Source organism: Anomalospiza imberbis, chromosome 17 (assembly GCF_031753505.1).
Source record: "Anomalospiza imberbis isolate Cuckoo-Finch-1a 21T00152 chromosome 17, ASM3175350v1, whole genome shotgun sequence".
Lineage (NCBI taxonomy): Eukaryota > Metazoa > Chordata > Aves > Passeriformes > Viduidae > Anomalospiza > Anomalospiza imberbis.
Window position 1 is genome coordinate 14,252,543 of NC_089697.1, and position 24,452 is coordinate 14,276,994.

The 24,452-nt window shown below is 53.5% G+C and overlaps 1 protein-coding gene across 2 annotated transcripts in view; it reads left to right on the forward strand.

Moving 5' to 3' along the window:
• Positions 1 to 17,953: 17,953 nt before the first annotated feature.
• Positions 17,954 to 24,452, forward strand: part of KCNB1 (potassium voltage-gated channel subfamily B member 1) — a 104,719-nt gene continuing 98,220 nt past the window's right edge. The window contains exons 1-2 of one of the 2 annotated variants that reach the window (XM_068208104.1): positions 17,954 to 18,079; positions 19,804 to 20,466. In XM_068208104.1, the coding sequence (XP_068064205.1) occupies positions 19,900 to 20,466 (567 nt within the window). In that variant the 5' untranslated portion in view covers positions 17,954 to 18,079; positions 19,804 to 19,899. Of the gene's footprint in view, positions 18,080 to 18,783; positions 18,929 to 19,803; positions 20,467 to 24,452 lie in introns of those variants that run through there. The other variant, XM_068208103.1, reaches the window with a different exon arrangement.

A 24,452-nucleotide genomic window follows, 5' to 3' on the forward strand; every position in this document is an offset into this window, starting at 1 on the left:
GATTGTAGTGCTTTGCTTTTTTTTTTTTTTAACAGGAGGCTGGGGTGTGCTTTTTTAGTAGGAGGTGAGTTTTGTAAGCCCAGAGGGGTAAGTGCCTATGAGAATTTAATTCAGTAATGGTGAGCCCTTGATGCTAAAAGCTGGTTAGAAGTTTCTCATTAGGGCTGGGCAGAAATAAACTGAGTGTGAGATGTGAATGCTCCCCAAACTCTTCCTGATGTGTTGGTGCCTAGGCCTTTTTTCCAAGCATCTGCTTCAGTGTAGTTCTCATGGAGGGGTTGGCTGCCTTAGGGTGTTAGGAAGGCACTTGGCTGAAGGTGGTGCAGGACTGGTGGTGGGGACCGTTGGTAATTGAATTTTTGAACAACAGACAGAGGCAGACAAGCTTCCTTGCAGCAGCTTTAAAATATCTTTCTCCTGCTCTGCAGCATACAGGCATGCTGGAATAAATAGCTGGCAGCCCTGAGTTGCTCCAAGCCTTGCCTTTTTTTAGCTCTCCGTCTTCTGGGAAGCTTCCTCCTACCCGCGGCGCTGGGCTGGAGCCTGGGGGTGACAGGGACAGGTTCCTTCCAGCCCCTGCCTCTGCCTGCGCAGGCGGCCTCGCTGCCCCAGCGCCCGCAGGAGGGAGGGCGGGAGCCCGTGGGACTCCGGCTCCTGCCGGGCTGGGAGCTCCTGACCTGCCCTGGGGAATCCCCGTGGTCCTCCAGGGGTACGCAGCTGCGGGGGTTTCTCTGCCCGTGGGACCCCCACAGCGGCTGGGCAGGGGCTGGGGCAGGTGGATGCCCCTGGAGAAGGCTGGGATTGCTCCTATGCGGGAAGAACGAGACGGGCAGGGAGGTCCCAGCCCGTGTCCCGGGGGGGGTGTACGGGACCCCCTTGCCAGCAACAAACACAAGAGCGGGGAGCAGAGCCCCTTTTGGGTGGGCTGCGCCGAGGGGAGGAGCCCTGCGAGTGGCCACGGCACGGCCACCGCTGCCCCACGGCGGCGCCGAGCCACGGCTTCCCTGGGGAGCAGCCCCCGCTGCAGGGGAGAGCGTTCCCTGCGCGGGCTGAGAACAGCTCAGCCTTCTGCGCTGCAACCTCCCCCAGCTCTGCAGTGTGCAAAAAAACCCCTACCTAACAAAAAAACAACCGCCAAAGAGGGGGCTTCTCCCCCTTCCCTGCTGTTCTCCCATCATCAGTACCGACAGCAGCAAAAAGGGGGAAACCAGTAACTCACCTGGTATCACCTGGGTGAAGCAAGAGCCCAGGTGGGCAGCGAGACCTCGGCTGGTCCCTTACCCCACCCCATGGTGCTGGCGGGGATGCGGGTGGACCACGATGGCTGAGCCAAACAGGCCGAGCCGGTCAGCCGGGGGCAGCCACGGGGTGCCTGGACACACGGTTGAGAAATCCTCTCCATCAGCGCAGCCTCGAGCCACAGGGACAGTCCGAAGGCCACGGATGCGGTGGCACGTTCGGGACCCTCTTGCGCAACCACCCACATGGCTGGGGCCACCTGCTGAACTGCGCAGCAGGTTCTGGGGGCCATAAGCCCACGGGTCACCTTGTGACAGGTGCCTTGCTGCGGGGCCAGCGTGAGCCGCGGCAGTGCCACACTTCCCGCAGGACCAGGCAACTCCTCCGAGCCCTGCTCTGTCCCGGCAGGTGCCGGGCTGGGCAGTGCCGCCCCAGGAGCGTCGCTAGAGCCGGTGGCCTCAGCGCAGCCCTCGCAGCCACACCTCGGCCTCGCTGCAGTTCGCATTTTCCACGGGAAGGACTGGAGAGCGGCACGGCCGTGCTGCAGCCAGCCTCGTGCTGCTCAGGGCAGCCCCCCGGCCACCCAGGCTTGCGCCTCCCCACCCTCAGCCAGCGCCGCTGCCCTCCCACGGCATCCGAGCAGCGAATAGCAGTACTGGGGCCGTGGCCCCGGAGCCGTCCCGGGGAGCTGTGTGGCAGGGGCTTTGTTATCAATAGCTGCCTCCAGCACAGGGCTGAGGGCTGATCCCTGAGCCTAGCGCAGCCCTGCGCTTGACAGAGCACATTCATCCATAATTCAGAGCCACGGCTGCAGCTGGAGACGTTTCACAGGTGACTGAGCTGAGAAGCCTGGAGACGGCCGTGCCCAGCAGCCAGTCCTAGGGCACGGAGGGGTGACCAGGAGGCCGTGCTTAACGGAGCTCGTTCCCGTTGGGCCTTACAGTCTGTGTCGGGGTGGTAAATGAGCCACGGTGGGGCGTTTTGGCAACACAATGGGCAGTGCCTGTCCGGCATCGGGCGTGGAGGAAGCTCGGGCTGTGCCTGGGGACAGCGGGGCAGCTCCCAGGACACAGCTCAGCCTTCGCTGAGGGAGCCGCTGCCGAGCTCTGTCCGCGTCCTGCCGGAGGCGTTCGGTGCCTGATGCGAGCCCCGCTCCGCAGGAGCGGCTGCCCGGCCACAGCTGGGAGAGACCGCGCACCGGGGGCGAGGCAGAAAGAGCTCAGCGCCAAAGCGGCCGGGGCGGCTGGAGGAGGGCAGCCCGGGCCCCTCACAGCCGCAGCACGCTTAGCTCAACAAGGGGCTTAGCCCCGCCGGTGGGATGGGGCTTCGGTGCGACCGGAACCGGGCACTCGGCAGCGGGGCTGGGCTGGGTCGGGCCGGGCCAGGCTGGAGCTGGGTTGGGCCGGGCTTTGGGGCCGGGCTGAGCCGGTGGCAGCGCGCTCCCACAGCGATCTCTGGCGGCGCCGGGAGGAGCGGCCCCGGCCCGGCTGCGGGGCTGCCACGCGTGTCCGTCCCCGTGTCCCCGTGTCCTTGTGTCCCCACCTGCGGGGCTGCCACGCGTGTCCGTCCCCGTGTCCCCGTGTCCCCGTGTCCCCGTGTCCCCACCTGCGGGGCTGCCACGCTGTGTCCCCACCTACACACGGCACCACTGGCCCTCTCCTGGAGAACACGGAATTTCTCCTTGCTTGGGGAGCAGCGGGGTCCAGTTCTTGCCGGAGGGCAGCAATCCCAGTTTTTCAGAGATCTCGAGTGCAGAGGGAAAGCGAAGCTCCCACGTGCCCAGGGCGTGGGGTAGCCGCTGGGGAAGCAGCTGGGGGCTTTTGCTTCTTGGCGTGAGATGAAGCCTGGCCTTGAAGGGGCTCCCAAGCAGCCTTGTGACACCATCTCAGTCTCCCTGGGTGAGTTACCCCTTCTCTTGCACCTGTCACCTTCTACCAAGAAGAAATCATTGTAACTTCTTTTCAGCTGTTTAATTCGCCTGCCCAGTAAAGATCCCCCTTCTCACTGCCCCTGCACAGAGCAGGTCTGGGTCTGCTGGGGATTTTCTTGCCTCCTGACCAAAACCAGACAAAATTCTGAGCTGCAGAGAGTTCAGATCTGTCCTGAAGTTCAAAAATTATGTTTTATGTTTGTGCTATTTTACCCTTCTGTTTAGTCCTTTTGTCTATTATTATTTGTCAACATTTTTCTTCTTTTAAACAATGTCACAGCTTAGTTTTAAAGAAAAAGTGGTAGGGTTTTTTTTTAAGCTTGAACATATTTGAACTCTCTCTATTTTCCTTCCCTGCCTTTTTGGCCCAAAAGCCAGGTGTTGGACTGCACAGAAGGAGGTTGGGATGTAAGCTGGGACAATCTGGGAAGGCATTTGGAAAAGGAGACAGGTGTTTCTGCACATCCCACGACTCTAGCTTTAGGGGTTTTTTCCACAGTGGGGAGTTTGTTGGGAGCTATGTGTCTCTTGAAAAATCAAGGTGTCTTGAAGGCTTAACTCACTCATCCCTGCCCCCAAACCCTGTGCAAGCCAGTGGCAGCAGCTGATCCCCTGGAAGCATCTCCTGTGTCCCACCAGGTGCAGTTTAGGATGTGATGCATTTTTAAAATTGATCCTGCAGACCTTTCAAGTTCTCTCTCCTCCTGAGACACTGCAGTCCATGTTTTCTTCCATATCCACTGCAATGTCTGCCTGTGGTTTATGTTGTCGGATTCCCACTGCCCTCGTGGACCTGCCATGTGTGAGGTGGATGATGTGAATGAGTTCCTTGGGTTTTTCATGTTCTTATTTGGTAAACTTGGGTTCATGTTCTGGGAAACTCATCCCAGTGCTCCACATGGTCTGTGGATATAAATCTGCTCTGAACTCTTGCTTATTGCCAACATTTTTCAAACCAGATACTGAACAAGAGAGGGTTTTAGTTAACATAAACCAGAGGCAATTTATGATGACAAAGTATTGCAAGATGTGTGAGGGAAGAGACAAGCTGCTGAAATGTTTGGCTAAAGTGAAGTGAAGAAGTGGAATGTTTTTCTTTGTTCAGTGGCGTCCGCAAAGCCCGCTCAGGCAGGGTGAGGAGGCTGCACATCCCCAGCTGCCTCTGGAGGTGCTTTGGGAGGAGGATGGAGACTGACTTGGCAGGATGGACGCCCTTAGCAGGGCGTGCTGGGCAAGGCTTCTGAAGCTCAGCTGCTGTTCTGTTGCTGGGTTTGGGTGGTTTTGTTCTCTTTTCCTTTAAGACACCTTGAGAGTGGATGTTTCTCCTGAGGTGTATCTAGCAGTGCAGAGCCCCCAGAGCGGCTGCAGCAGCCCCTGCCCACCGGAGGCTGCAGCCCGGGCGGGCTGTGCAGACTCACTGAGTCCTGCTTTCCTGGCTGCTTTCCACTAGCCCAAGGACAATGGTTTCTCCTGCTGGGACTTGAGGGAGTTGGACTTGGAGATGTACTTGGTGGAGATGATCCCTGTGGAGCCCTGGCTCTGACGGGGAACTCGGCTCTCAGATATCCCACGGTTTGAGATTAGTGTGGTCTAACACAGAGAGATATTTTAAAAGCCTTCTGCTTTTTTCGAGAAGTGGAGCAGTGTGAGGGTTAACGGGGAAGTCTCCCCTGTTCCAAGTGGGAATTAGCCTTTTCCCTCTGCTGCTTTCGTGGCCGAGCTGGCTCCCTGCGGCAGAGCCGAGCGTGGCAATAGATGGCACTGCTGGGACGGGCTGCAGCCGCTCGGTGCCACGGCCCGAGGGGCTCTGCCCGCGTCCGCTGGGCTTCGTGTCCGAGCTGTGGATCCGTGATTTGGGCAAACCTGCTGCAAGGTGACTGCAGCAAGACTCTATGTCCGCACCTGAATTTTGGCTTCTGTTTGTATGCAGGGGAGAAGGAAGCATCTCTGGAAAGTTCCATCTGAAAAGCCAGAGCAGCACAGCAGCTGGGAGACACCTTCAATATCCACTGCTCAGGGCTGGGCTTGCCGGTGCACTGTCCTTGCCTGGGCCGGGCCCAGACCCCACAAACCAGTAGGGACTCTCCATCGAGCCAGAGATCTGGGAAAGGAGGGAGAGGGCAGTTGCCTGCAGGGTTATTACAACAAAGCAATTAAACCCTTAAAAGAAATCATCTGCACTCTGGTTGTCCACCTTCATAACATCCCTGTTTGCTGGGGAGAACCTGTGTGAGCCTGGTGCTGGGGCAGGCTGGTTCTGCATCACATTGGCTCTCCAGCACTTCATTCTCTTCTGTTTAACCTCAGCAAATGCTTCTTCCCAGTGCTGCACAGGGGATGAAAACACGCTCCCATCACAAGGTGGACTTCCTCGCTTATTTGCAGCCCTGAGGTTTGCTGGGTGTGATCTAGAGAGAGATAACAGCTGCTTTATTCTTTCTGATGCATGACCAAGTCAGCTTGTTTCCAGCATGAATGATTAAAGACCCACGTGCATTTGTAATGACCATATTCTAATTAAAAAGCAACCCCCTCTTTGAAAATTTGGTCAGCTATAGTGGCATTGTTCTAACCAAAAAATAATTAATTATTTATATGAAGTGCTCTGGTCTTTAAATTACTTGGGTTTAATGTACAAGTGCAAAGGCACTTGTATCAATAACAGGGCTATTTTGCTTCCACTTAATCATCACAATTTTATTTATTTATTTATTACTAAGAACAAAAATACCCAGGCTGGTCCATCTGATACTTTGCTGCACCGCTGACAGGCTGCTTTTCCTCCCAGCCTTACATTGCAGTAGCTGTGGTCTTGCTGTTAAGAGGTTCTTTCACAGCCCCCTGGAGGCCTCGGTGCCATGTGTGAAGCAGGATGGGGCTTCTATCCCCCCGTGCTTTGTCACCACGGTGCTGTTGTCACTGACCCATGTGCTGCTTTGCGGGGGCTCTGCTCACTCCAGCTGCTCACCTCTGAATAACTCTGGGTCCTTTTGGGTGTTTATTTTTAGGGTAATGTAGGCCTTGTGTTCTTCTGGCTTCTCCTATTTCTCTCAGGTTTCCTTCAGCCATGGCAGCAGTTCAAGGTGAGTTAGAAGGAGTGACTGAAGCAGAGGACATGCTGCAAAGCTGATGTGTGGGTGTAGCTGGATGATGCAGAGGTTCTGGGCTGGTGCTCCTCTTCTGCCTCTTTTGGTTACGAGCAACTCTTCATTTCCTCTGTTTTTCAATTATCAATTTTTTTTTTAATATTTGCCATTCAAATCAGTTGGGATTCAAGCTGCCCTGCTGCTCAGCACCCACCCCATTGGGACTGACTGACATGTTGGTGTGAATGTGCTGTTAATTCCAGAACAGGCAAGACTGTTTAGCAGAAGCAGCGTTGGAAACGCGGAACTGATGGGCTGCAGGAAGGTGTTGTTGCATTACTGCCATTTCTAAGAGGGACTCAACAGATTAATAACAGGATTTGCTGGTTAGAGGTAAAGGAGAATCACTGAGAAGAAGTGGAGCAGAGACCCCTTGAGTGCTGCTGCTGGGACACTGAGCTCCCAGGCTGGTGTGGCCAGGCTGAGAACTGCTGAGTGTGTGACATGAGGTGGGCCCAGAGGACACCGAAGACCTTCTGAAATACCAGCCCTAATTCTGGTCACTGCAACCAAGATGACTCCTACTGCTCCAGGTGGCTGCTGGGGTGGGTAATTGCAATGCACACGTGAGGTTCTCACGGAACAGTCACAGCATGGCAGGAAGGGAGATGGAGATGTACCCTAATCCATCCTCCTGTACCAAGCCAGGATCAATATGTCTAGACCATCCTGACAGGTGCTTAAGGACCTTTTTCTTGAAAGCCCAATGATGTCTCCACTCCCTATTCTCCTTGGTCACACTCCCCCAGGACTTTACCCATTTTTTTCCCAACAGTCATCCTAATTCTCCCATCCTACTATATTTTGTCCAAGTCCCAGTAGACAAGGAACACAAACCATTGCTCTCTTCTACAGAAGCCTTTTATGAACAGAAAACTGTTACCCCATCTCTGCTCTGCCTTCTGTTTCCATGAGTTGACCATTTTCTTCCACCTCTCCTCAGAGGCTGTTTTCTACGTCTCTGGTCACTCCTTTTGCTGCCCTCTGGGCTCTCTCCAGCTGGGGCCTGACGTCCTTGATGAGCAGTGCCCAAACTTGGATGCAGGACTCCAGCCGAGGCTGTGGTAGCAGGGCATGTGTCTCACATACAGCTTTTCTGTTTATGAATTCCAGCATGATAGCTGCAAAAAAAAAGCAAACAATGTCCTGGTAGCCCTTGAGATTTGGACATGGTGGAGATGAGGACCATATAAGTACATAGATGGATGTGTGGATGAAATGCAGACTTTCACCAGTCAGACAAAAGAAACCGAGCTTGGGGAAGCGGCCCCACGGTGGCTGCTGGTGTTTATGAGCCTGGGTCTGTCCTGCTGAGCTGTGGGAGGAGGGTCAGTCCCACCCCACAGGACACTTCCTGTCACTGTCCAGTGGGGTCAGGAGCAGTAGGAGTCATCTTGGTTGCAGTGACCAGAATTAGGGCTGGTATTTCAGAAGGTCTTCGGTGTCCTCTGGGCCCACCTCATGTCACACACTCAGCAGTTCTCAGCCTGGCCACACCAGCCTGGGAGCTCAGTGTCCCAGCAGCAGCACTCAAGGGGTCTCTGCTCCACTTCTTCTCAGTGATTCTCCTTTACCTCTAACCAGCAAATCCTGTTATTAATCTGTTGAGTCCCTCTTAGAAATGGCAGTAATGCAACAACACCTTCCTGCAGCCCATCAGTGACAGGACACTGTCCTGTCACAGGACACTCCCCAGGACACATCGGCAGCCCTGTGGTTGTCCCCTGGGGACACACCAGCTGGGTTTGCCATGCTGGGGGCTCCCAGTCCCTGTGGGCCCCATGAGCTGAGAGGGTCTGAACCTTTCTGCTGCTGGAGCTGGGCTGTGGTGCCTGTATCCATAGGCCGCCATTAAAGCCGTTCTCCTTTGCTTTCCACTCCTGAAGGAAAAGGCTCTCTCTGAGAAGATGAGTGGCACATTTTCCCCCTCCCCTTCAGCCCAGGCGTTAGGCAGGAGGCTGCTGCGTGATGCAAAGTTGGGCTCTGCAGAGGATGGCAGGGAGGCGTCGGAGGAGCCCGCGGTGGTGGCTGGAATTCCTGTTGCCATAACAACCCAGTTCAGCCCTTAAATATAGAACAGGTTTTACCCCGTAGCCCCGCTCTGTCCTTCCTTCTGCAGCACAGAGCAAGCGGGCTTTACTCCCTCCCTGCTGCCACCTGTAGAACCCCAGAGGTGGGAAATGGGGGCACCCCTACAGCAATGTGTGGTGTGTGGGGTCAGGAGACCTGCTGACCATGACTTTGGGGGTCCTGTTCCACTCACAGCTTTGGTGTGTGGGGCCCAAATTCTGCTTTGGCCCAGTGAACATCCTCAGGGAGGCTGGGCTGAAAGAAGAGATCCCCTGGAGGAGTGGAAAACATTTAACTGCTGGAGCAGCTGTGCCTGTGGGGTGGGAGGGTACCGAATGCAGCTGGGCACAGTGCAGCTCTCCTGGCAGGGATGGTCCCGAATCCAGCCCAGGGATGGTCCCCAATCCAGCCCAGGGATGGTCCCCAATCCAGCCCAAGGATGGTCCCCAATCCAGCCCAGGGATAGTCCCCAATCCAGCCCAGGGATGGTCCCCAATCCAGCTGAAGTCCCTTAGCCTGAAAGAAAGGTCATCATGTGGAAAATTTACCGTGTGCCTTTGGTATCTCCAGTGTATGATTACACTGCAAAACCATCTGTTATGTTTATGTTTATTGCCCAGCAAATGATGTAGATGTTTTTAGAAGTTCTTGTTTATCTATTTAATTAAAAATTGGGTGTTATAGCATGGATCAGGAAGAGCCCTAAATTGCAGGAATTATTTATTGTTGCAATACAGTGGGAGATCTCCCAGAATCCTGGCTCTACTCTGTTGCTTTCATTATGGTGGTGTAGTTGAAGTAATTTCATTCTGTTAGTTTGTAAGAAGGATACTTGGATTGCAAGACAAAGCAGCTGGTTGGTATGAAATGCTAAAATTAAGGTTTTCTCATAAAATCCTAATTCCTCTCCCTTCTTAATCTACAGAGAAGTGCAACCTGCAAATGTCAGATGAAACCCTTATTCTTTACCATCTCCAATAACATCTTATCCCTCTTAATATTGTGTAATTTTCTCCTGGTTGAGTCATTGAAAGTAGCTAACTTTCCTGAAATGGCCTTTCATTCCTTCTAGAGACCAACAAATGGTGGAAAATTCCAACCTGAGCATTTTTAGCTTTGGCAAAGGTACAAGTAACTGAATATGGAACAATCTGGGAGGGTCAGGCAGGTGCCCCCAGTGCAGCAGTAGGAGGCAGCTCTTTGCACTGACTCCTTTATCCCCTCAGAGGCATTTTCCTTCTGTTGACCTCTTCTGAACTAGATTTGAAAGACATTAGGTCATAAATCTTGGGGTTTAAGAAGCAAAGATACCACCTGGGGATCTCACAGCCCAGAAAAGGACATCGGGGTTCAATATCAATTGAACATTGAGTAAAACAGCAAGGACTTGCTTTCCATCACCTGGCTGTCCTCTTCCACCTCTCTCTTTCTTGAGAATTGTCACTTTTTAACCCAACCAATGCATTGGGCATTGATCAGTGCCTAGGGGTGATGGATTGGTGGAAGTTGCACTCCACCCTTGTTTATATCAGTTTTGTTCCTGTGGGACTGCAGCTTTGAGGCTGTGTCTGAGGGTCTGGGGTGGGCTCTGTGTGCTCTGCAGTCATTCCCAGTAGCTGAGCACTGGAGGGCTCATCCTGGAGATGTGTTTCAAGGGAAAACGACTGTCAGAATCTAAAGGCTGCAACTTGCAATTAACTTTGCACATGGATCCATTCCAGTGCCACAGAGGCACTGGAGGACTGGGGTCGCTGGGCGTGATTGTGGGTGTGACAGGTGCCTCCTGCAGGGCACCGGCTGCAAGGTTCCTCTCCTCCGGCTGCAGCTTTCCAGCCGCTCGGTGCTGACACAGCCTCCTGCTCTTTGGGAGAGCGGGGCTCCTTCAGGAACACTGAATTCAAACCTGGAAACTGTGAGCAGGCTAAAGGATTTGTTTGTATCTACAAAGTCACCCCCCTAAATGTACTTCAGTCCATGTTAGGGCTGCAGCATCACATTTCTCCTGATTAAGCAAATGATGGGGAGGTTTGGTTTCAAATTGCACTGCAAAGACTTGTAAAGCAAACCACTGAAGTTCCGGGGTGGCTCCCCAGATAGTGCTGCTTGTTTGTGCTTGTTCCCAACCTAATGAAACATTTTCCACAGGGAAACTCTCGTTTTAGTCATTTTTTTTTTCCCAAAATTGAACTGTTCTTCTTTGGTTTACTAAATTGAAATCCACAAAGACAGATGCTTTAAGAACAGATACTGAGACCTCAACTGAGTTGTTGAGTCTGACTTTTAACAATGCATCTTCTTGAATTCCCTTGTCTGCAGGAGTTCTGGGGGCTATTAGCTGCTTTAAATGGAAAAGCAGCTGCTGGAACCATGGGCATTCACTCCCAGAGGTGGCACATTCCCTGAAGCTGCAGCCCCTGAGATTCACTCAGCCCACATCAGCCTCCACACTGCTGCCATCCATCTCCCTTCCTCCTCCCCTTTGGAAGTGGGAACGGTTTCTGCAGCCACGTGTAGCACCCAAAAAGTCAATTCATATTTTATCAGGACTTTTACTGCAGAAAGTTGAAAAACACCCCTGCAGGACCAATAGCTTTAGGCGAGGAAGAAATTATAGCTGTTTTGTGGAGCCCAAGATCTCCTCGTGTTGTCCTGGCTGATCCAAAGAGCTGGATTGCTGCGTGGCTTCCTCTGCCCCCCTGCACAGCCCTTCCCAAGTCAAAGGGGCTGGTCTGGGCAAGGCAGGCAGAGAGCTCCAGCACACGCTGGGCCTGAAGAGGAGGCTTTGATGTGCTGCAGAGCAGAGGTATTTCATTGACCTCCTCTATTGATTTTGAGGGAGAACCACCTTCAGTCTTTATGGGGAAGGAAAAAAGACACTGAAGAGCAGCCGTGAGGAGGACGGCCAAGGGAGTCCTGGGATGGGCTCGGTTCTTCACCCCTGTGGGTTTTTGTGCAAGACTGTGGTTGACCTTTGTGAACGTGCCAGAAAATACAGACGGGGTGAAGGAGTTGAAAACTGGGGAGAACATCTCCAGATGTGCTTCCCACAGGTGGGGTGAGGGTGTGCGGGGGGGCAGACAGCCCCTCCTTGCAGCTGTGGCCTCTGAGCAGAGGCAGCACATGCAGGGGGGATCAGAGGGAAGAGGGGGCTGGCAGAGGATGCCGGTGCTCCGGGCTGTGGGGCTGCCTGGGGCGGAGGGGGTGGGCACCCCTCAGCTGCCTTCCACAGCCCTGGGGGCCAGGGGCTGCCCGGGGCCGTGGCTCGTTCTGAGACCAAAAGGAGTGGTGAGTTCAGCTAAAAATGCAGGCCAAGCTTGAACTTGAACAGCCATCGAAGTATTCTGGAGAACAGCTGTGAAACACTGAAATGGTCGCTTGCTTTTCAAACATGATGGTTATTGTCAAGTTTGGGAGTTTGCTAGGATTTCCTGATTTAATGGGGCTTAACAGCTTGAATTGAGGGCCTTTTAAATTTTGCATTATGTTGGTTGTTGTTAATTATGTTGTTAATATTTAATGAATGGAAAAAGACAAAGGTAGGTAGCTGATAATTCTTCTAAAAAAGAAATCTCTATTATGACAATCCTGAGGAGTCTTTGTATTGTTGTTAGGTACCTGACAACTCTCTTAAAATAAAAATCTCTATTATGACAATTCTGAGGAATCTTTGTATTGGTGTTACTTTGGTTACTGGAACGACAGAACATAAAGGCTGGGAGAAGGGAGAGAAACCTCGCTGGGACAGGGGTCAGGGTCAGAAGCTTGCAGTCTGAATGACAGGGAGGACATGGGGACAGGAGGTCCCCAGTCTGTGACAGCTGTGGCCATGTCTATCCCCTGGACCTGAGCTGGCGCTCTGTGGTTTTGCCTGCTGGGCTGAGGACTCAGCCCTGGCCGGGCTGGGTGCCCCTGCCCGTGGGTGCCACGTCCCCTGCAGGGTCTCGGGAGGCTTCCTGAGCCTGGGCTCGCAGCGCCGTCCTTGACCTGGGCTCGTTTCTCCCCTTCCCTCGGGACCCTTCCCCTCCCCAGCCAGCAGAGATTGGAAGGGCAGCTGGTGGGAGCTGCAGAGCCACAGGAGCTTGGCCACATCCCATCTTTTCATCTGCTTAAAGCCAGGCAACAGGAATTTCTGTCCTCCCGGTGGGTCTGGGATCTGCTGAATCCCTCCAGAGCTGGCAGGAGCACAGAGCAGGATTTCCAGGGCTGCCCTGCCACATCCTTTGCCCTTTGCAGAGAAGGAACCTCATGTGCTTTACTGGAGAGTTGCACTGCAACTGCTTTTCGCAGAAAACAACATGTTCACCAGAATTCTGTGTTATAATGAGGAGTTTGAACAGAAAAATGCTTTTTAGAGCAATCCAATGCTGGAATTCAGAGAGGATAGAAATTGCTTAGCTGTTGACCTTTTTAGATGTTTAGTCATGCCAGAAAATAAGTCTCAGCAGGGCAAGGGATGACTGGGTCAGGTGCTGGGGTAAAGGTTTTGTTGCAAGGCTGTAAGGAATTTTGGTGCCTAAATCAAAAGCAGCTGAGGACAGGGAGGGCACTGAGCTGGAGGATGAGCAGGAGTCTCTGGACAAGTGCTCACTGCTGGGCTATTTCTAAAAAACAAAATAAAATCTGCAGTTTTCCGACTTTTTCCAGCTGCTGCTGTTTGAAAAACGAAGTGGACACTAAGAAACGCTCTGGAAGATGCAGCACACAGAACAGCCTTTAAGAGGGGTCTCAGGCTGCAAATCCCAAGGGGAAAGAAAAATATCACTGGCACCTTAAAGAGGGGCCAGACAAGCCAAAACGTGATCTTCAGGTGGCTCCATTCCCCAGTTTTCCTCCTGGTCAGCCTCAGGCCGCTCCTTGCTCCGTTGCTGGTCCTTCCCAGCCGTGCTGCGCTGCTGCCCACGGGCTCAGGAGCCCGGGGTGACCCCCAGCCCTGCAGCCCCTCCGAGGGGCCCTCGGCACCTCCGCTCTGCCCGCGCCGGGGAAGCGGAGCTGCGCTTTCCGTGCGTGGTTTAGGGCTCTCCGTTTGCGTTGCCACCTCCCCTTTGTCCTTTCTGGTGCTGGTGGATTCTGCTCCCCCGCAGAACAGCGAAAAGGGCATTTGGGAAGAGCTCATGAAAATTCGTGCAGAGTAGTGCTGTCCCATGTGAAGAAGTTTAATCCGACACAGCCTTCAAGAAAGGCTTATTGCAGCCTTCTGCATCACCCACAAACACGTTGGGGGAAAACAGGGAAGAGAACAGAGTGTTAGATAAGCTGCTTTAAAATGATCTTCATAATCCTCCAAATTAAAATGTAGTTTATTAAGGACAAGTCGCAGATGCAAAACAACCCAAAAGAGGCTGGGAGTGGCCCTTCCCAGAGGCAATTTATGCTATTCCTGTGCTGTGACAGGATGTCACTGAGATCAAAGCTGTCCCCTGCAAGGAGCCAGCCCCACTGGTGCAGGAGATGCCCAGCCGTTCCCCCGTGCCTTGTCCCCAGGGAAGCTGGGCTTCCTCAGCACTGGAAGGAACATTAAGTAGTTGCTTGAAATTCCATTTGATTCCCTCATCACCATGTCCCTCCACAGCCAATGGTATGAGGGTTCCCAACCCCAAAGCAGCTCCAGCTTTTACTGTTGGAATGGCACAAAGGAGGGGAGAAGGACAGTGTCTATGGCAATTCAGATCAGGGAGTGGCCAAGAAAAAAGGGCTGCTTTGTGAAACTTTTTTCAAGGCCTGCCTATTTTCTACCAGTTTCCCACAAAAGGTGAGCCATAAAAAGCTTAACCTGTTGGAAACTCCCATCAGCTTGATTCTCACCTCATGTGCAGTTCTCATGAAAGCTTCTCCCACTGGTGGCAACAACGTCTGTCAGTGGTAACAGGGTCAAGGCAAACAATCTTGGTAGGAATCATTAATGGACATCTCTTCAGATTTAAAGTACATTTAGCTGCTCATTCATCCCCCATCCCATGGCGCCCATCTCTCAGGCTGAAAGGGAATATTATGGTACTTTCTTCCCAGGAACCATGTGAGATTGCTCTCTGACTGCATATCCACTTTCAGGATCCACATATGCAAGAGCAGAGCAATTCTTGTTCTCATTATCCTCAGGAAACTCTCTGCACTCCAGGACATTCAACTGATGGCATTTTTCCAGCGTTAGACCATGAAGCAGATTTTGTCTGAGGCTGAGTTCAGTGTTTGCTTTGCCTCTAAGGCTGAGCCCTCAGCCTGTGTTTGTTAAAGAGGAGCTGGGCAGACCATAGGCCAGGGGGGGAAATCGGGGGGGTGTGGGACAGGAGTCAATCCCAGCAGGAACAAGTTCAGATCACAGCTACCTCACTGCCACCTCCCCACCTCGGGAAGCTGTGTTCCCAAGTTCAGGTGGAAGCTCTTTAGGGAGGGGAGCTGACTCCTCTTGCCCTGCTGTGAAGACTGTGAGAGCAGGCAAGGCCTCCTGCCTATGAATTCCTGGGAATGCTGCTGCCTCCAGGTCCTGGACCCTGGCTCTCCCAAGCATTTGGCCTACATTGTTGATAGGTAGGAGAAAATTTCTCAGATCCTTTTACAAGTTCCCAAGCAGATGAGTGACAGTGACCAATGGACCCACTGGGGGCTTTTCATTCCTCAACCAGCAGAAATCTGTGTATTTGTCCTTCCCGAAGCAATTGTATTTGCTCTCAAATCTGATATGAACAAGACACGGCCAGGAGATGGTGTTTTATACACCTTAGGGAATAGGCTGGTGCTTCCAGAGCTTTCCATGCCTCCAGAGTCATCCTCATCAAGCAAAGAGGAAAGCTGGGTCTGACAGAGCCATCCTCGGGAAGAGGAGCCAGGGGCCAGTGCCTGTGGTCAGTAAGCACCGGCAGACTGAAGAGATGCCCGGGAGGAAATGCCCATCCTGAGAAAGGCGGAGAGCTGGAGCCACAGGGGAGGGCTCCGAGTGTGCTTTGTGGGAGCCCGAACCAGAAGCTTCTCTGATAAACCAGTGTGCACGGGCGTGTTCCCTGCCCTCCTCCAGAGCCAGCTGAGCAGGGCTGCAGCTCTGCCAGCCCCTCCTCGGGCCAGCAGCAGGGAGGGAAGCCAGCCTGGAATGAGGGGGTTGGGGGCACCCCTGGGACTTCAAAATGCATCCAAAAAGTTTAGACAAGCTGAAAACTTCAACTCTTTATCTTTTTTAAGGTTCATTTTTGGATCATATTTTGCCGTCTGCTTCCAGTATTTCCCCCTGGTATTCCAGTATTTCCATGCTCCTGGGCTCTCAGTAGCACAAGCACCATCTATCTCAGTTCTTTTTGCACTTTTCAACACTTGTTATGGATCTCTGCCAAGGAACCTGATAAATTTTTTTTCCCATTTAAGGGAAAGAATTTTGGGCTATAAAAGAAAATCTTCATTGTACCTAAAGTGTTTCCAGTCTGGAAAGAAAATCCCTGGAAACTGAGGGAAGTCTTAAAGGGACATAGTAGGCAACACTCTGCAACAGAGGCAGTTTATTGTGCATGATTGCCTTTCCCACTCCCAAAGACAAGTGCAAGGGCCTTGGGTTGCAAGAACACTATGAGTTATTGTTACCTCTTGGAGCTCGTTTCAGAATGTGAACTCAGCAGTGGGGAACCAGCCAAAACTCGGGGGCCACCAAAGCTGCTGCTCCCCTCTCTGTCCCACACGTCATGGCTGTGACGGGCTGAGCCCTGGTTTGCAGACGGGCCAGGAGCCTTCCTTTTCCCACAGCCCTTTGTTTTCCTGCCAGCAGTAACTGAAGTAATCCAGGCTTCCCTCTTGCTTCACAGGACGGACAGGAAGATGCCGGACCGTCACACGGTGCAGGTGCTTGGGAAGATGTGATGCTTTTCCTTATGCAGGCAGAAGAGTCACTGCAGATCAGCAGAGGGATATTTATTTCCACATCTAGGCTCAGCCTATTTCCTTCTCATGTTGTAGTTCAACAAACACTGCCTTACAGACCTGCTCCGCCTGGCAGTGAAATCCAGATATGACTATGCCACTGAATGCAAGCCCAGGAGAACATATCTTTGCTGTGCTCTGCATATTTCCTCTGATGTACTCAGGGTTTAAGGTGTTTCCTTGTCAATAACTGCTGTAATACCCGAAGAGAAACAGGGTTTGCACAAACTGCATCCAAACATTTGGCTGGCTCCATAGGCTGGGGAAATAACAAACCATAAATTAAGTTTGCAAAGCTCAGAGTACAAAAATATCAATTGAAATGTGTATCCAAACCAAGAATGGGTGAAATAACCTTGGAGAAGAGCGAGCAGGATGCACATTTCTGCATCTTCAGGCCTGCACTGCCCCTCACTGACAAACTCTTTGTGTGGGACAAGAAATGCTGCAGGGAACAGATGTCCTGGGGGTGGAAACATCCTCTTCTCTCCCCAGACTCGTGGATCACCCCAGGCAGAGCCAGCTGGAGGGACTGCCCTGGGCAGGGCTCCCTCTCCCAGCTTCCTCAGTACCATTTTCAGCACTGGCCAGAAGAGCAGTGTGGAAGGGGAGCTGCCAGCCCTGGAGGAGCCTGTGCTGCCCCACTGCCCCTCGTGCCCTGCTGTCCCTGCTCGTGCCCCGCTCCAGAGCTGCTCCTCCAGCCTCTGGGCAGAACACGTGAGTGGCAGCGGCAGGGGAGCCTGCATGACGCAGGAAGGTACAAATGCTCTAATAAAGCCAAGGTGCCTCTCCCCCAGTGGTTTAACTGGTGCATCTGATGCATCTCCCTGCATTAGCTGCTTGTCATTTTCCCTCCCAGCATCACGAGGGGAGATAATGTGCCCAGGTCAGTGCTGACAAACCCTTGCTCTCCTATGGCACCTGCCAGCTGGAAGCTTCAAAGCATTTTATAATCATTAACAGACTGAGCTTCCTAGCTCTGATCAGGGGTTTTGTCTCTGTTGTAAGAGGGGTAAAGTCGGGTGTGGAGGTGAAATGATGACAAAGCAACAGGAGAGCTGAAGTGCTCTCAATATTGCCTTAATGTCTGTCATGTATTGGGAGTATTCATGGGGCAGGAGGAGCTGCTTCACTGGAGGGGCCCTGGGCTGAGATTAAGCTGGTCAACAGGTTTTATTCCCAATTCTTCCTTCCACCCCTTTCTGGGTGATCTTGCTTTTCTATATCTTTATTTCCTCTCCTCCAAAAGGAAGGTAGTGACCAAGTCCTCGTGAGAAATTCCTAAATATACATCTGATATACAGTTGTGTGAAGTACTGGACAAAAGCACTGTTTGGGATTTCAGAAGGCAACCTCTCAGGAAGATGTAGGCATTCAAACACCAAATATAATAGTCTAGCACTGACATTGAGAACATTGGGCATCAGGAGCCAGGCACAGGCGAGAGAAGCGTAAAAAATGGGGGAAAGCAGCACTGGGGGTCATTTTTCCTAGTTAATCACATAAAATTAGACATCAGGCTCCAATTTCAGGAACTGTCTCTAGAGTCCAGGAGCCACGAGCAATCAAGGCATGGGAAGGGCACAGCTGTGTACCTCAGGTACACCAGCCCAAACAGGTGAACTGCATTAAGTGATACTAATTGGTACTAATAGAGCTCCAGGCTGCTGCTGAGGGCCATTTTCCCTGGTGGGAGTGAAGGAAGGAGACAAGAGGGACAGCCTGCCAGAGGAATACTTTGATTGCTGTGCTCTTGCCTGGAAAGTCGGCGTTTTCTCTATTTCTGCCGTGTTTTCAGGTTAGTAAATGCTGCTTTACGTTATATTTATAGTCCTAATCGGCAGCAGAGCTCCTCTGCTCTTCCTCCTATCTGTTTCTGCAAATATCGGCAAGCATCGTTGCGGGCTCGTTCCCCCGACGAGGGGCAGCCGGGGTGGGGGCGAGGGCCCGGTTCGCCCTCACCCCCGGGGTGATGAGCAACCTCCCTGAGCTCCGCTGCTCCCGGCTCGGCTCGGATCCGCCTGGGCGGCGGCGGGGCCCTGCCGGGCTGCCTGGCGCTCCTCGCTTTCCTGTGGCACACGCCGCCGCTCCCGCTCTCGGCTGCCGGCCCCGGGAGCTGCCGGAGCGGCCCCGCCGCCGCAGGGAGGGCCCCGGCGGAGCGGAGCGGCCCCGGCGCTGCAATGCTGGGCTCCGGCTCACGGTGGAGCTGCCCGGCCCCGGCCCCGACCCCTCCGCCCCGCGCGGGACAGCCGCGCACGGCCGCGCCGGAGCCGCGGGCTGCACTTGTTGATCCCCGTGCCGAGGCAGCGGCAGGAAGCGCCGGAGCTTTCCTCCGGGTCTGCCCGGGGAGCGGGCTGGGGGGCGGGCGCCGACGCGGCTCCGGCGCTGGCTGTGGGTAGGAGTGAGGAGCCGCAGCCGAGGGAAGGCCTTGGAAAGCTTCCTGCTGAAGGACCCGTTTTACCTCGTTTCCCTTCCCCTCCCCCTGGGCTCCGTGGACAGCCGGGAGCGCCGCCGCCATCCCTGCGCCTTGAGGCTGCCCGCGGGGGGATGCGAGCGGGGCCGCCCCTGCCGCCCGCCCCGCCGCAGGATGTAGCCGCCCTCGGCCCCGCACACCCCGCACCGCCTCGCCGGGAGCCCGCAGGAGGAGGTAGGTGAGGGCTGGGCTCGGGCCGGGCCACGGGAGCCTCTCCCCGTGTACGGCGGCCGGAGGCAGCGGCGGCGCTCCGGTTTTAGGGCTGGGGGGACCTGGGTCGGCGCGGACGGGGCCGAGCCCCGAGCTGTGCCGGCTGTGCTCGGGGGAGCCGCTCCTGTCTGCGCCGGGGTTTATCTTCGTGCCATCTTGTGTAAGCAACAGTGCTCGGGGCTGTCAGGAGCCACCCGGCTCCCTAGGAGAGGCTCGGGGTTTTTTCTTATTCCCGTTTTCGTTGCTTTCCCGGTTATGCAGAGGCCGGTGCGGGGGGCTTGGGGGGCGTCCCTGGGCAGCCCAGAGAGAGGCAGAGCGCGTCGTTAGAGTGGCTGTAAATCCTGCCTTTTCCCTGCCCCAGCTCTTTCCTCGGGAAATCTCTAAGGCTGGAGTTACTAAAAGCCTGCGCATCTCCCCGCAGCCTACGCGGCCGGGCAGGGCGGGGGGCACCCCGGGGGCCGCTCGGGCTGGGCCGTGGGGACACGCGGGGTCCGGCGGGGCCGGGCGCTCCGGGATGGGAGCCCGGGGCCGGCGCATCCCCGGCCGGCGGCCCGGCGCCTCCCGGGGCGCATCGCCGAGCGGTGCTCGGGGCAGCCCCGCGCCCGACCCGGCGCCCGGAGAGGCTCTCGGGGCCGTGCCCGACCCCCGCAGCCCGCCGGGGCGGGGGGACCCCCGGCCGCCGCCCGGGGGAGCTCGGCGGCAGCGCCGGCCGCACGTGGAGCGGGCCGGGCTCGGTGCCGGGCCGGGCGCGGTTCAGCACCGGCGGGCGGACAGCGCCGCCGCCCCCCCGCAGGCTGGCGGGGGCGGCGGGCGGGGACCCACGCCGGCCTCTCTTGCAGCTCCGGGGCATGGAGGGGAAGGAGAGGTGAGCAGAGCCGGCCCCGCGCCCTGCCCCGCGCCGCACCCTGCAGCGTCCAGCCTGAGCGGCACCAGCGATGCCTCTGGGGATGAATAAGCATGGATCTCGCTCTACTACCTCTTTGCCTCCGGACCCCACCGAGATCGTCAGGAGCAAGGCCTGCTCCCGAAGGGTCAAGCTCAACGTGGGGGGGCTGGCCCACGAGGTTCTCTGGCGGACCTTGGACAGGTTGCCGCGGACCAGGCTGGGTAAGCTCAGAGACTGCAACACGCACGACTCCCTCATGGAGATCTGCGACGACTACAACCTGGAGGAGAACGAGTACTTCTTCGACAGGCATCCCGGGGCGTTCACCTCTATCTTGAACTTCTATCGCACTGGCAAGCTGCACATGATGGAGGAGATGTGCGCCTTGTCCTTCAGCCAGGAGCTGGACTACTGGGGGGTGGACGAGATCTACCTGGAGTCCTGCTGCCAGGCCCGCTACCACCAGAAGAAAGAGCAGATGAATGAGGAGCTGAAGAGGGAAGCAGAGACCCTGAGGGAAAGGGAAGGGGAGGAATTTGATAACACTTGCTGTGCTGAGAAAAGGAAAAAGCTCTGGGACCTCCTGGAGAAGCCCAACTCCTCCGTAGCGGCCAAGGTAAGCGTTCCTCATCTCTGTCTGCTGGCTCGTGACTGGCGATGCTTACCCGAGGTGCTGCCCTTGCTTTAGTGTCTGGGCACTTGTGGCTGGATGGATGCTGTGAGTGAAGGAGAGGAAGGCCTCTCATATACAAATGAATTTAAATGATTTTTTGGGTGTTTCTTTGGTAGTTTGGAAGGGATCTGGTTTGAGGGTCCCTGGGGCAGCCTGGGCTGCTCAGTGTGGGAGAAGCTCCTCTGAGCAGTGGGTCAGCGTGCAGAGACTGCTGTGGCTGGGCATTTTAGACTTGTTACCCACTGGCCTGTGTTGGTGCAGTTTGTAATAGAGATTTCTTTGGGCCTAAAACGTGTGAGTCTTCTGCTGCTTAAACAAACTGGCTTTCAAGAAGCCACTTCTGCTTCAACTCCTAGACCCAGGTGCAGTGAGGAAAGAATGCCTTCCATTCCAGGGCTTAATTTAATTTTTTTTTGTGGTGAAATAAATCTCCTAGTTATTTGTATCATGCACTCCTAGGCTACATGTCTGCTGAAGCTGGTGTTTGAATTTCATCCTTTATCCGATTCCAGCCTTTAAGTCTTCTCTGTGCAAGTGATGCAGCTCTGTCAGTAGCTGAAGTGCTGCTTACTCTGAAGTTGGTTCCAGTGGACAGATCTACTTGAAGGCATTTTGAAGATAGGATCCATGTTGGGAGAAACCAATGTCAGAGTTGGCTCTGATAATTTAGCTGCCTCATGTTAGTCACATTTTCTTTAGTGAGGAAAATCTCTGTGAACACAGTGATTCAGTAACCATGGGGACAAAAGTGAAGGGGGAGAGGTTGAAAACTGTGGGATGAATAACTGAAAAGCATGAGAGACTGAGCAGTAGGGACCAGAACTTGAATTTTCTGTATACCCACGTCCTCACTGTATGGCAGAGAAGTCACAAGAAGCCCTGGCTACCTGTGTAATGCACCTCCCTCTGTATGAACATCTGCAAATGCAGACCTTGGCTCCATCCCTTGGAAGTCTGGCTTGGATGGGCTACTTGTGAGAACAGACTTTTACCTCTTTTCTTCTCTTCTCAAAATGCTGCACATCGTGAGCCAAGAGCATGTATGAAACTTTGGGGAAGGGATTTCATGAGGTATGGACTGGCTCAGCATGGGAAGGGGAGGCATGGTCTGCCTGCTGAACCCACTATCACTTTTTTAATGTCAAACAGAGCCCCAGAGTGCTTCTATCTCTCCAGTGGCACAGATGACACCATGATGAACACATTAATAATTTATAAGGCTCCTTTGGCACAGCCCTGGAATCCTGAAACACAGGCCCCAGGCTTTGCTGTCTGTGGCACTGACTCAAAATCCATTAGAGACTGTTGATGTTCATGATTTATTGTATATGAGCAAGGGTCATTTCTGCCAAATAAGTGTCTTTTGTGATTTATAAATGAAATACTCTAGCTTCATTTTCTGAGAAAATTCTCAGAGTAAGTGCACCCGGCATCGCAGGCTCTGGATTAATTGAGAGGGAATGGTAATGCATCATTACCCTTAGCATTTAAAGCTGCCATTCTGTGCCTTCATTACTGCAATGAAAGTGATGCTGTGTGCTCTCAAATCTCAACTATTCCAGCAGCTCCCAAACACAGGTTCCCACTCATTTCATGTGTTAGCAGGGCAAACAGGCCTGATGAACAATTAGCTTAGCAGGCAGGGACAGCAGTTCTGCTAAGCCTATTCTTTATCCGATTTGCTCCCTGCTGGTGGATTGCCTTTCCCTCGTGCCAGATTGCCTTTCCCCGCCGTCCCTTAGCTTTGATCACCTTCCCGAGAATTCAATCCACCGCCCTTCAACTCCTGATGGAAGGACGTGGGGAGAGGGACTTGGCAGCCTGACCCGCTCTCTGCCCCATCCAGCTGTGCCCAGGCTCCCTTGCAGGGTGTGTGTGCTGAGTCTGAGCCCCTGGCTGGCAGCCCCTGGCCAGCTTTCCCCAGCTGGCTGCTCAGTGCAGCACTCGTGCAGAGGCCACGGGCCTCCAGGAGCTTGTCACCTCTCCTAAAGCCAGACTGCCTCTGCTTTGCCAGGTCTGGGAGCTCAAACTGTTCCTGTGGAAAGGGAACAGTGTAAACTGTTGTGAGGTTTAATGTCCCGCAAGGTCCTAAAACCGCTGTTGGGGAAATCTGAACTACTCCTGTTTGTTTTTTCTTTTCAGACTTGTTCCACTGAGTGCAAAGGGTTTTCCGTGCAACAGACACAAGATACCTTTATGTTCTCTTTAAGAAGTCCAGAAAAGGGGTACAGGTGCAGGTTCTCCCCCCAAGCCAAACCAGAGTCTTTGGCTGTGTTTTAACATTTTCTGCACCTCACCCCTCCATACCAGCTTACTCCTGGGTTATACTGGGACCAGTTAAACAGACAGAGTTGTTTTTTATTTGCTTGATTTTCAGGGGTTTGGGTTTGTCTTTTTTTTTTTTTTTTTTTTTTTGTTCTTGGGTGCTTTTTGTTGGTTTTATTTTTTATGGATTTTATTTTTATTATTTATTTAAATGGGATAATATATGGCAGACCCCAGGGTGTAAAACACCACTCAAATAAGAGAAGAAGAATCCCCCAGACGATAGTTTTTGTTGCTTTCTTATCCCCTGGAAATTTACCTGTATCTTCTGGTTACTCTGTCTGGCTTTTAAAACAACCATCATGGCAAGCAGGGTCCTATTTATGTGCGAGGTTTCTCCCTGTATGTGACTGGAGAGCACCCTCCTGGATTTTCCAATTCCCACTCCTTGAGGGGCCCCAGGTTTGCAGAGGAGGCGCTGGGGCTGCAGCCCCGCTGTCACCCTGCTGCCACCCCACAGCAGCAGCAGAGGGGACAGTGCTGCTCTCCCTGGGGCACAGCCCGGTCCCTCTGGAGGGGTCAGACCCCAGCATGGCTCCAGGGCAGACAGGGCACCCAGTGCCCAGCCTGGTTTCAGTTCACCCCCGGTGCCTTGGGCTGGGATGCTCTGTGCTGCCCTGCACTCACTTGCCCAGAGGGAAACCCCTGTGCACAGAATGCAGCACTCCGGGGACTTGGCTGCTGTCAAATGAAAAAAAGTATCAGGCAGTTATTAAATACAACTCTGCATTCATCTCCTCCTAACCTTAGCACATCTTTTAAAGCATCTGATTCTCCCATTTCCTGTCGTTATTTCCCTGCGTATCCCTGAGAAACATTCACTGCAGGCTTTGTGGATGCTTTCTCCTCTTCCTCAATCACTGTTTTTGCATGTTCATGCTTATTTTTATCATTCTCCCAGTCTATCTTAATAGTTCGGTGGTTGGTTCTTGGTTTTGTTTTCTAAATAGTATTCTTCATGTACTTTGGTGTACTCACAACATCCATTTTTAACCACAGAGGACTCTGGTGCTCGCTTCTGTCATGGTTTACTCTAGAAGCTGACGAGGTGCAGCTATTTTCTGGAGTAGTTCTTACACTTTGTTGCATGGCAGTTTTCCTTTCATTGGGAAAGAAAAGCAGCTCTCCAGAAGCCAGGCAGAGCTGCTGCTTTCCTCGGGCGTAGTGTCCATGCCAGGGCAGTAGTGGTTAGCACAGTTCCAGCATTCTGGTTTGGGTTTTTAATCCTAATTGTTCCTTCCCTTGCCAAGGCTAAGCTTGGGCAGCTGGTTCCTGTCACCCTCAGCCCAGCTACCAGTCCTGGCTTGCCAAAGTCCCTTCTGAAGCTGCTGCTGCTTTCCACTAACCAAGGCTAGTTAGGATCCATGGGTCACTCACCTGCCTGGCCCTTGGGAGAACCAGCCTAGCTGTAATTACAGCTAGACTTCATGTGCTATCCTTTAAAAATAAAAGGCTGCAGTTGTTTGAGCTCTCCAGTATAAACAAATAACAAATTAGACCAGCTCAACATCTTAGATTAATGTCTGTGGTTCTGGAAATTCTCTGATCACCTGGACCTTTCCAGCAACTCTGCAAGAACATTGCCCTTTTTGCTTCTTAAGAGG